This window comes from Lithobates pipiens, unplaced genomic scaffold (genome assembly GCF_037356315.1).
Source record: "Lithobates pipiens isolate NorthernLeopardFrog02 unplaced genomic scaffold, aLitPip1_a1.2 Scaffold_8, whole genome shotgun sequence".
Taxonomy (NCBI): Eukaryota; Metazoa; Chordata; class Amphibia; order Anura; family Ranidae; genus Lithobates; species Lithobates pipiens.
The window spans coordinates 5,475,517-5,488,471 of NW_027507903.1; the positions used below are offsets into that span (position 1 = coordinate 5,475,517).

Here is a 12,955-nt window from a genome sequence, read left to right on the forward strand (position 1 = left end):
CACTAAAGATGGAGGTCAGCCAGGGCAGCAGCGTCCTATCGAACAGCTTCTCCCCCAACGGCATCTACAATGGAGGCTTCAGAGGAACATGGGTTCCCCCTTGTCCTCCATTTGGTCACCTATCAGCACCAGAAAACTATTTTAAAAGATGGATCTCAGACTACTGTTCATTTTTGGGGAGGCAAAAAATAAACCAATTCGTCTAGTATAGATGGGGGACCTCCACAACTTAGGTAATTAGTTCAAAAAAATTGTGAAAAAGAACGGGACAAGTGGTTGAATGGAGAACCAAACCATGGTATTCATATGCCAAATAAACTTTATTAGAACAAAAAAATAAGTTTACAAATAGGTTAAAGAGACAACGTCGTCATTCTAAAATATTGGACAACCAAGACATGGCTGTGAATGAATGAATGAATGATTTGTATAGCGCTGCAAATGCGAAACTGAATCGCCTCAAGGCGCTTGGTCCATCCTGTGTTGTCCTACTTCTTAGCCCTTGTACACACGATCGGAGATTACGACAACCAAATCCGTCGGATCTTGTCCGAAACTGTTGCATACACAAAAATTCGGACAAAGTTGTCGAAAAAATGCGTGGCACTTGGTCCGATCAAAATTCTCTACACATGATCAGAGTATGTCCGATCGAACCAGTTGGTCGGAAAATATTTCCAACAAGTTGGAAAATTGGGTCAGACGGATATTCCGACGGAATCAGTCTGATGCAGACCACACACAGTCGGATTATCCGACAACACGGTCCGATCGGACACATTCCGACGGATTCTCCGACCGTATGTACAAGGCTTTAGAAGTTTTTTTCTGAAGTCCCGATGGTTTTCTTCCATGCGGATGTTCGTGGGTAGAGCGTTCCATAGCCGGTGGTCCTTGGACTGCGAATCTTCCTTCTCCCTTTGATTTGTAGCAGGACTTGGGGATGAGGAGCCGGTTTTGGTTTGTTGATCGGAGGCTGCGATTGGGTGTGCAGTGTTTTATTTTCTCACATAGGTATTGAGGAGCGTTTCCTTGTGTGCATTTGTGGGTGAGGCAGAGGGTCTTGAATGTGATGCTATCCTTTACCGTTAGCCAATGTAGGGTCCTCAGGGATGGGGAGATGGATTCTCAGGGTTTTTTTTCCCCGTGACTAGTCTTGATGCCATGTTTTGGACGACTTGTAGGCATGTAAGCATGTAAAATAACCGCATAATACATGAATCACATATATTTCCACATATCTGAGCCACAATGGTCTATAAGTGGATTTTATCCTGAACACAGAGCCATACTTGTCCCTTTTCAGGCTGGTTGTATGCTACATGTGTCAAAGATTTCCACAGATGGCGACCAATTAAGGACTATTTGACCAGACCTAACAGCGCCACCCTTGCAGGGAGGCCAAACTACACCTGCCTACATGTTCAAAACCACTATACATCCCCCTTTTTTAGGTGAAGCACTATACATCCTCTTTAATATGTTTGTCAATGTCTACTGTTCTCCACACACACCAGCATATATATATATATATGAATGCATTTGTACAAAGCTGCTTTGTCTGAAATTTTGAAATGTAACTATGGACAGCCATGTTCTTTTTTACTTACTAAAGAATGTAGTCCTAAAAAAACAGCTAAGTTAGGATAACCAGATCTCCCCTTTATTCTGGGAAAAATCCTCTATTTTGGGGGCTGTCCCTGGAAAAAAAAAATGGTAAAAGAGTTTGTGACGGTTGAAAGAACGGGTCCCTAATTTTTTTCCAGCCTTATCATTTGGGCCTTAGCCCGGGTGGCTGCAGGGTAATCCATCTTGGCAACATTTTTGTGATTGGCCTTGAGCAGAAGTGAAGGGAGGGGTCTGGGGTTATTAATGATGTCACATGCCAATATTAGATGGTCTTTCAGCTTGTACAGACTTCGCTGTGTTGGGTAAGGATATTGATTATTTGCTGCCTTGCCCTTGTGTGTGATGATGACCTACAGTGCACACCTAGATCCAGAGAAATGTGGGCTCAGGTATTATTAAACCCTACCCCTTTTAGCCCCTTCCACTGTTGGCCTAATTTGCCCACACTCAACATTTGGTGTGGCGCGATTTGCATGCTGCTAATAACCCCACACCCAATAAAAATGGGCATGGTCAGTAGGGTGGCCACAGACTTTATTTTGAAAATTGTGGTCGCCTTAAGATAAGTTGGTATTAGAATGTTTAATCACTGAAGATGTGCTTATGTTTTCATTGCAGGGACCAATAAGAATGAGACGTCCTTTGGGCTTGAGATGTCCCAGGCTGGGTTTTCATCCCATGTGGTAGAGGTGAGTACAGAGACAGAGTGGGGTTGGCAAACCATCGCATTTATCAAAAGTTTTACAAATGTCTATATTACTCCACAGCAAACAATCACATTCAGAATTCTCCATTAGTCTAGTACGGGTCCGACCCTGACTAATTGTGGAAAGAGAGTACGACCCATTTTTTTTAGGACACTTTCATAATTAAAGCCCGTATGTCTAGCCATAATAATATATTTTAAGATACCCTGAACATTATTATCGCAAAAATGCTCATAAATGTTTATTATAGGACCAGCATTTCTGAAAGTGATCTTTTAGTTTTAGTTAGACCCTGGTTAGCTGACTATGGAATATTTCACTGGCAAGACCCCCCCTGCCATAATTCCATACAAGTTTTTAGTGTTCTCCCCTTTTTGTGTTCCAGCACCTACCTTTGCATTTGATATAATAGATGCAGCACCCTCCTCCTAGTATAGGATGCTATGTAAATTTAGTTTTTGGGTTGCTCTGTAATCGGAAGAGCAGTGATCATTTGCCTTGGTCTGCTCATGGTTTCACAGGCTAGGAGTTGGATTGTTTCCCCCTACCTCTGGGAGAAGCTTCCAGAATGTAGGGTAGGAAATTCAAATGACTGGCCTGAATATTTACCATGCTCTGGCCAATCCCTGGGGTATATAGCCTCAAGTCTTGAGGAGATTGTCTTTTCCCTCATTAGGGATCGATCTGTGAGCTTCAAGGGGCTGCTTGCCCTTGAAACACAGCCTGACAGAATGCTGGGCCTCTTTATCAAGGGACTGAGTCCTGAGTCTGAGGATGTAGCTGCTATAGGATTTGTGAGCAGAGTCACTGACTGACTCCTTAAAAGAGTATAATCAGAGAGACCTGCCTCATGGTCCCCAGCTCTGAGACTTTAACTATTCTGGAGCTATCTCATGGTCTTTGGTTATGAGATCTTAACTATTCTGCAGCTATCTCATGGTCCCCAGCTATGCGACTTTAACTATTCTGGAGCTATTTCATGGTCCCCAGGTATGAGACTTTAACTATTCTGGAGCTATCTCATGGTCTTCGGTTATGAGATCTTAACTATTCTGCAGCTATCTCATGGTCCCCAGCTATGCGACTTTAACTATTCTGGAGCTATTTCATGGTCCCCAGGTATGAGACTTTAACTATTCTGGAGCTATCTCATGGTCTTCGGTTATGAGATCTTAACTATTCTGCAGCTATCTCATGGTCCCCAGCTATGCGACTTTAACTATTCTGGAGCTATCTCATGGTCCCAAGCTTTGCGAAAATACACTGTTCTGTAAACTACCTCATGATTCCCAGATGTGAGGGCTGGACTGTGTTACCTTTACCAAGAGAAGAGTGTCCTCTGCTTACTGTACTTATGAGTTTTGGAGCATCTCATGCCCCTTTTGCCTCTCCTGTTAAAGTTCTGCAAGCAATCGATCTTAAAAATACATCCTCTAAACTGTGTCAAAGTGAATGGACTATTATTGCTTGTATGATTGGTAGCCTCTGCACTGAAAGAACTAGTTAAATACAGCGGCAGGGTACTGCTCCATATAAAATATAATATAATGATGAGGCACATTGACGCACCACATGCAATGGCATCGAGAGTGTAGAAGTGGATGTATTATAATGTAAGCCCAAAATAAATTTTTCATCATATTTGGTGTCATGTCTTAAATTTTCGTTTGGGAGGAAACCTGCTCTAGAGTTTCTTATCAGGAGATCCTGCACTTCCAGTTGCAGGATGACAACGTTAAGCCAGTGCCTCACTATTAGCAGCAGCATAGGCAGCTCGTCATTCAAGCTCATTTAGTTGGCAGTTGGGCTTCCCATCTGATAGACCTGATAGGCAAACCAAAGGCCACCTGATGGGGAGAACATTGTAGGCTGACAAAGTTGCTGCTACTTGTGAGAAAGTGGCTTAGCTTTGCCATTCTGTAACTGGAAGTGGTGCAGCTGGCAGGATCTTCTGGTAAGAAATTTTGCAACAGATTCTCAAAAATGGTATAATTACCCCTTTACGACACCTGATTATGTGGCGGCAGGGAAGGTGGACCTTAACACCCTCTGTCACACATATGTGTCGCTGTCTTCTTCTGGCCATGCTCCATTGGTCCCCCAGAACTGTGACCAAGCTGAAATGAACAGCTCTCAGTCAACTGCTGATGTTTAGGAGGTGATAGGCCAAGCTCCTGATGGCGGCAAATCGTAGTGGCGGCCACCGGCTTGGCCTCAGGCCATTTAAAGTGCTGGCTCCTAATAGTCTACAGGGGTGGAGAAAACTGTATGCACTGAGACATAAAGCCAAATATACTGAAAAATAGATTTTGCGTTTATGTACAAGCGAGTCTAGTGGGTCACTAAATTAATTACTCAACAGACATTGGTTTCTTTGACGTATGTTGCACATTTTATCTTGCCAAATTTCATATATAATAAAATCCACCAGTTAGGGGGATATAGCTTGCATACTGTAAATTGAAGGAGATAAGCATTATTTCCATGATCCTCTATATTATGTTGTTGGTTGGGACAAGCGCCTAAGTCGGCCTCATTGCCGGTTCACTGATTGATCCTGCACAATGGTTAGTCTACGTTTGGGAGCCAGAAAACCTTTAGGCCACAGTGGTCATAACCACAGAGATATTTAACCTTTCACTGCCCCTTTTTGTAATGTGGTGGGATTAAACGTTCTTAAGCTCTGAAAGGAGGCTCTACCTTGTACCTCATGTGGTTTGGAAAAAAAAAAAATTATATATTATATTTCCCAATTAATCCAACAGAATGATAAGGGTAAGGTTCTTATTTGTTTAGGAAGTTTATAGAAAAGGTCGATGCTTAGCTTTGACCACATCTTGGATAGTATGATACATTTTTTTATGTGGGTTTCACAATAGTTTCCTAGAAAAGCAGTGGCATTTTGGTTGATTGTTAAGAAACTTTTTATATTTTGTTCTTTATTCTCAGTACATTATGGTACATCATGTCTGCAGTATGGTGCCTGGTCCATAAATACCATCTGGTATTACAGATATGCCCTTGGAATCCATCAATCAACAATAAGAGATCTATTTATATTTAAAAAAAATGAATAAAAAGAAATGGGTACAAAAGTAGGGTTGGTTTCCAAACCAGATTCCAATTTTGGCAGAAAATAAAAGACAAAACCTAATTAAGTAGCTATTGCAGGGGCGGACTGACCATTGGGGCACTCGGGCATTGAGTGTTCTCTGTATTACGGGAGCCGACAATATAGCCGCAAGTGATTTTAAAAGACTTTTTTTCCTGCACAAATGACACTTTGTGCAGGGACAGTTCTAAGCACGGGACACATGCGCCCCTTCACAGGCATACTATAGACACCCCCCAGCTACGAAATTTAAAGAGGAAGTAAACACTGATGAGTTTACTTCCTCTTTCATTCCCTGTAAAGGTAAAGCATAATGGACTACTATGCATTGCATAGTAGTCCATTATGTGTCACTTACCTGACACAGGAGCCAGCGATGTCACCGCTGTCCCCTGTAGTTCCGAGCGTCCATCTTCTTGGTGGGTCTCCGTGGATCTCGCTGCTCCGGCGCTGTGATTCGCCGGACCAGCGATGATGTCACTCCCGCGCATGCGCACGGGAGCCGAGACTCGCGGCATTGCCGTCATCGACAATGCCCCGCTCAGTGCGCATGCGCCGTAGATAGCGGTGCCCGTCTTCGGGCAAATATCTCCTAAACCGTGTAGGTTTGGGAGATATTTCTTGGACCTACAGGTAAGCCTTAATCTAGGCTTACCTGTAGGTCAGAGTGGTTTGTAAGGGTTTACAACCACTTTAAAGGAATATTACACTTTTATTGTTTCACTTTAATCATTATTAAAATCACTGCTCCTGAAAAAAACGCAGTTTTTAAAACTTTTTTTTGCATTGATCCATGTCCCCTGGGGCAGGACCCGGGTCCCCAAACACTTTTTAGGACAGTAACTTGCATATTACCCTTTAAAATTAGCACTTTAGATTGTGAACGTTGGAGTCCCATAGATTTTAATAGGGTTCTAAAGTTCACACGAAGTTTAGGTCTGTTCGCAGGTTCTGGTGCGAACCGAACAGGGGGGGGGGGGGGGGGTGATCGGCTCATCCTTAGTGTGTATACTGTGTGGCCCCATAATCTATTGCCCGGGGGCCCCATAATCTCCTATTGCCTTGGAGCCCCCCATCATCTCCTATTGCCCAGGGTCCCCACAATCTTTTCCTTTTGCCCGGGGGCCCCATAATCTCCTATTGCCCGGGGGGCCTCATGAGTTGTCAGTCCGCCCCCTGAGCTATTGCCCGTAGCTCTACTATTGTTCATGTACTTTTCTCCACTGAATGTCTTCAATGTTTTGGCTCTGGCCTCTTCACTAAGTGTGATGCAATTATTAGGCTTGGAACCAACACACCTTTGTTTTATCAGGCAGTGTTATTCTTGCCATGGGGGTTTATCTGATATTTAACATTTGGGACATCTTTTAGATGCATAAAATAACTTTGGTAATGGCCAGATATAAATCTTGTTTTGAGTTTCTCTTCCATGAGCTTTCCTTGAAGTGCTATTATATCGTATGGATGTCTTCTCCTCTAGGATGGGATATTGCTGGGAGCGGTTGGAGCGTACGACTGGAATGGAGCTGTTCTCAAAGAGACAAGCAGTGGGAAGGTCATTCCTCGAAGAGAGTCTTACCTAAGGGAGTTTCCGGATGAGCTCAAGAACCATGGGGCATACCTTGGTAAATACCCAAATTACATGTTTAGTAAAAACAAAGAATGAAAAGATGGTAACATCAAAGTACTGCTAAGCGTGTGAACATACTTTCCTAAAGCCGAAGTCCAGACACATATAAAAAATACATAAACTAATACATTCAATACATTTTCATTAGTAACTAGTGTACCACCTGATTTATACTTGATACCAGACTCTTGTATTCCTTTATACAGAAACACTCAGTATGAGGGGCAGTACTAGGGACCAATTAGTTGTTTGCACCTGAGCTGGTCCTACATACCTGGCTGGAGGTAAAGATTACAAAAGGACTTTGATTACACCTTAAGTCCAGACCCCCATGGCGTGAGAGGGCACAGACTGGCATGGTGTCACAGTCAGGGGTCAGGCTCAGAGACCAGTAGCTATAGCAGTAGAGAGGCTTCCAGTGAACAGCAGGATAGATATACAAGAAGGCCACCTTGGCGGAAGATGCGGGCACACTGGAGGTGCGGGGTCTAAGCACTAACCAGAGTTCCTGATGGTGGAGATGAGTTTTGCTGCCTAGTACCAGATTCTGGTCCTCAGGAGCACCTCACCTGTAGGTGAGCAAGCCGGGGGCCAGCAGCAGATATAGCAGGTAGGGATCAAGCAAAAGTGCAGTCAGTAAACAAGCCAAAGGTCAGTACCAAGTGGTTGCAGGTAGGGATCAAGCAGGAGCGTAGTTGAGGAACAAGCCAAACGTCAGTAATCAGTGGTATTTCAAATAAGGACAGCTGCAGGTACGCAAAGGAGCAAGATATCGGGTGGAGAGAGCATAATTATCTGGCAAGTAGGAAGTGCAAAGGCATGGCTTCAATAGGACGTTCATGGGAAGAGCAAAGGGTTCAAGGGAAACAAGACACAAGTTAAGGTTATCTAAGGCATCAGGCAGGGAGCTGTGCAGCATTTCAGGTGACTCATCACAGTCCCCCCTTCAGATCACAGTTCCCCCTTTAAATCACAGTTCCCTCTTTACATCACAGTTCCCTCTTTACATCACAGTTCCCCCTTTACACCACAGTTCCCCCTTTACACCACAGTTCCCCCTTTACACCACAGTCCCCCCTTTACACCATAGTTCCCTCTTTACATCACAGTTCCCTCTTTACGTCACAGTTTCCCCTTTACACCACAGTTTCCCCTTTACACCACAGTTCCCTTTTTACACCACAGTCCACCCTTTACACCATAGTTCCCTCTTTACATCACAGTTCCCCCTTTACATCACAGTTCCCCCTTTACACCACAGTCCCCCCTTTACACCATAGTTCCCTCTTTACATCACAGTTCCCCCATTACACCATAGTTCCCCCTTTACATCACAGTTCCCCCTTTACACCATAGTCCCCCCTTTACACCATAGTTCCCTCTTTACATCACAGTCCGCCCTTTACATCACAGTTCCCCATTTACACCACAGTTCCCTCTTTACATCACAGACCCCCTTTACACCACAGTTCCCTCTTAACATCACAGTTCCCCTTTACATCACAGTTCCCCTTTACACCACAGTTCCCCCTTTACACCACAGTTCCCCCTTTACACCACAGTCCCCAATTTACACCACAGTCCCCCTTTACACCACAGTCCCCAATTTACACCACAGTCCCCCATTTACATCACAGTTCCCTCTTTACACCACAGCTCCCCATTTACATCACAGTTCCCCATTTACATCACAGTTCCCCCTTTACACCACATTTACACCAAAGTTCCCCTTTATATCACAGTTCCCCCTTTATATCACAGTTCCCCTTTTATATCACAGTTCCCCCTTTATATCACAGTCCCCCCTTTACACCACAGTCCCCCCTTTACACCACAGTCCCCCCTTTACACCACAGCTCCCCATTTACATCACAGTTCCCCCTTTACACCACATTTACACCAAAGTTACCCTTTACACCACAGTTCCCCCTTTACACCACAGTTCCCCCTTTACACCACAGTTCCCCCTTTACACCACAGTTGCATATAAATATGACTTCCTGATAAATGTAATTTTTAGTTTTAATTATCATGATATAAAATAATGGCTGTGGGGGGCCATTTGGTGGGATTGATTTTTATTTTTTTGAGGGGGGGGGGGGGGTTGGCAGCATTTCATTCTTGGACCCAGGGGGCACAGTGTTTTGGGCTGGCCCTGTAGGGGGGGGGGATTACTGTCTAAAGCAATAGAAAAAGAAAACCGATGCAGCCACCATGTCCAATGATAAATGATTAATAAGCTAAAATATATACATTTTTAGTTTTTTGGGCTTAGTTACTCTTTAAATTGATTAGGGTTCACCCAACAGCAATTACACACAATGGAGTTTCCGAAAACCAAATCTCTTGTTGCGATGTCGGTTCAAATAGCAAGTCAGTTCGCTGTTCTCTGCCCAGATCTCAGTGCTTTTTAATAGTTTTAATGTCCTGTAATATTTTCCTACTGTGTCGGTGATACTTTAACAGCTCCCTATAGCTTGTATAGCGTGAACAGCTTAACATGATTTATCATCATTTGTAGGCAGGGCCGCCAATCAGGGGGGGGGGGGGGGGAGGGTACAGGCAACACACTTGTAAGGGGCCCGAGGGGCCCTGCCGCACAGCAGCTTAATGAATGAAACTTTTCCACTTTCAGACCGGACCATTTTGCTGGTCAAAGACCAGACCACTTTTTGCGATTCGGCACTGCGTCGTTTTAACTGACAATTGCGCGGTCGTGCGACGTGGCTCCCAAACAAAATTGACGTCCTTTTTTCCCCACAAATAGAGCTTTCTTTTGGTGGTATTTGATCACCCCTGCGGTTTTTATTTTTTGCGCGCTATAAACAAAAATAGAACAACAATTTTGAAAAAACGCATTATTTTTTACTTTTTGTTATAATAAATATCCCCCAAAAATATATAAAAAAACATTTTTTTCCCTCAGTTTAGGCCGATACGTATTCTTCTACATATTTTTGGTAAAAAAAAATCGCAATAAGCGATTATTGATTGGTTTGCGCAAAAGTTATAGCGTTTACAAAATAGGGATAGTTTTATAGCATTTTTATTAATAATTTTTTATTATTTTTTTTTTTACTAGTAATGGCGGCGATCAGCGATTTTTATTGTGACTGCGACATTGTGGGGGACCCATCGGACATTTTTGACACATTTTTGGGACCATTGTCATTTATACAGTAATCACTGCTATATAAATGCAGTGATTCCTGTGTAAATGACACTGGCAGTGAAGGGGTTAACCAGTGGGTGGCAGTGTAGGGGTTAAGTGTTCCTAGGGGCGTGTTACTAACTGTGGGGGGGTTGGGCTTTCATTTAGTGAACATTGATCTCTGCTCCAATCAAATGGAGCAGAGATCAGCGTCACTAGTTGCTAGGCAGAATGGAGAAATGCTGTTTACTCGGCATTTCCTCCATTCGGCCGCTCCGTGAGACGATCGCGGGGATGCCCGCGGCGATCAAGTCCGCGGGTCCCGCGACTGGACTCACGGGGGTCCCGACCAGCGCGGGAGCGCGCCGCCGGCGGCGCGCTCCCGATGGCAGGGCAGGGCGGCATTGAATATTGGACGTACCTGTACGCCAATATGCCTGCCTGTGCCATTCTGTCGACGTACATCGTCGTGCGCTGTTCGGGAAGTGGTTAAAATCCGACCGCCTGTACGCTCCGTCTGACAATTGTTGTCGGATTTTCCTCAGACAAATGTTGGATGGCAGGTTTTAAAATTTTCTGCGGACAAATGCTTTTGTTGTTGCATTTTCCGAGCGTGTGTACACAAGTCCGTCAGACAAAAGTCCAAAGTACAAACACGCATGCTCGGAAGCAAGGGCGAGCCGGAAGCGGTCGGTCTTGTAAACTAGTGTTCGTAATGGAGAATTAACATTCGTGACGCGGCAAATTATGAAATGTGGAAATGCAGCGCACAATTCTCTTCTTCTTTAATTGGGATAATAATGAAGCTGCTTTGCTGGTGATACTGATGGGGTTATTGCAAACAACATTTTCAAAGGCGTTTTTTTTTTCTAGTGATATCAAGAATAATATTATTATAATATGTTTTTTATTTTATTTTTTGGGCAAGTTACCACAACACTATTATCCCGTAGTTTTTAAGAACAGAGATAAAACTATGTTGGTGTCCCTTGTTAATTTTACATTGTATTTTATAAAATGTAACTGCCGACTCCCAAACTGTCATTTGAAGTAAAACACATAGCCAAGTATTATTCTACACAACTTTTTTTATTGTGCATTAAAAAAATAAAACAAATAAAATTAGACATGCTATCTTCCAATAGAACTTAACCAAAAATTGCATTCTATGCATCCAAAAATATAGAAAATATGCCAAATTAAATCAATATTCAAGCAAAAAAATAAAATAAAAAAACCTTCATGCATGTGTCCTGCTTCTTAATATAGGGGGTCACCAGTGCCAGTCATCTGGAGATAATTCCGAAAATCATCCGGATTATTCTCCTGGAGCTCCCGCAGCAAAGGCATATGACATAATTGGTCACCATTAAAAAAGCAACCAATTTTTGGTCCAAGAAATCCTCCTCCTCCTGTTCCTGGACTGGACTTGGGTCAAAGCAATAACTCCAAGGCCAATAATAAATAACACGTTATCTCTTCCGATTTCGCAACATGGCTGGTTGATGAATGGCCGTTCAGCAACTAACTGAAATGAAAAGTGTGAAATGAAAAGCACGAATCAACACTCACCAAACTTCTACTAACAGGAAATTAGCAGAAGGAGCCCAAAGGGTGGTGCTAAAGAGCTGAAAAACAATGTAGTACGTCACAACATTCATGTTTGTTGGCCAACAATTCCTTGCCGTTTGTATGCAAGACAAGTTCCTGGCCAACGCCCTTCGGACAAAAGTCCAAGGTTTTGTTGACCAACAATGCGATCGTGTGTACAAGGCTTTAGACTCGTCAGTGGTGGGAGGGGACACAGCCCTCTCGGGTGCATGCATTGCAGATGCAAGACAGAGAGCAGCATGGAGGGTAAGTCACCAGTGGGCTGTGGAGTTCTGCTGTGCTGTAGATTATAGTGGACCAGTGAAAATGGATGAGGATGATTTTGGGTGGGGATGAGAGTTACATTGTAGTGAGGTTCTTCACAATGTAACTCTCATCCCCACCCAAAATCATCCTCATCCATTTTCACAATGTAACGCCCATCCATTAGAAGCCCCGACCCCCCTATTCCCCTAAATTGCATGCAGGGTGCCGGACGCAAGGATTCCAATGGGGGATTTTGAAGCACGTGATTAGAGGCAGAGGCTCAAATAGGTTTCAAAATAGGATGGGCTCAGGGAGCAGAGCACTCAACTGACTGTTCCCATAGAGCCACATCAACTGACTGTTACCATAGATCCACATCAACTGACTGTTCCCATAGATCCACATCAACTGACGGTTCCCATAGATCCACATCAACTGACGGTTCCCATAGATCCACATCAACTGACGGTTCCCATAGATCCACATCAACTGACTGTTCCCATAGATCCACATCAACTGACTGTTCCCATAGAGCCACATCAACTGACTGTTCCCATAGAGCCACGTCAACTGACTGTTCCCATAGAGCCACGTCAACTGACTGTTCCCATAGAGCCACGTCAACTGACTGTTCCCATAGATCCACGTCAACTGACTGTTCCCATAGAGCCACGTCAACTGACTGTTCCCATAGAGCCACGTCAACGGACTGTTCCCATAGATCCACGTCAACTGACTGTTCCCATAGATCCACGTCAACTGACTGTACCCATAGAGCCACGTCAACTGACTGTACCCATAGAGCCACATCAACTGACTGTTCCCATAGATCCACATCAACTGACTTTTCCCATAGAGCCACATCAACT

General features: G+C 43.8%; 1 protein-coding gene across 1 annotated transcript in view; it reads left to right on the top strand.

Moving 5' to 3' along the window:
- The window catches only part of LOC143964481 (integrin alpha-11-like), a 268,377-nt gene that overhangs the window by 169,525 nt on the left and 85,897 nt on the right, over positions 1 to 12,955 (top strand). Inside the window, exons 10-11 of the mRNA XM_077474255.1 lie at positions 2,248 to 2,318; positions 6,929 to 7,073. Of these exons, the coding sequence (XP_077330381.1) occupies positions 2,248 to 2,318; positions 6,929 to 7,073 (216 nt within the window). The remainder of the gene's footprint in view (positions 1 to 2,247; positions 2,319 to 6,928; positions 7,074 to 12,955) is intronic.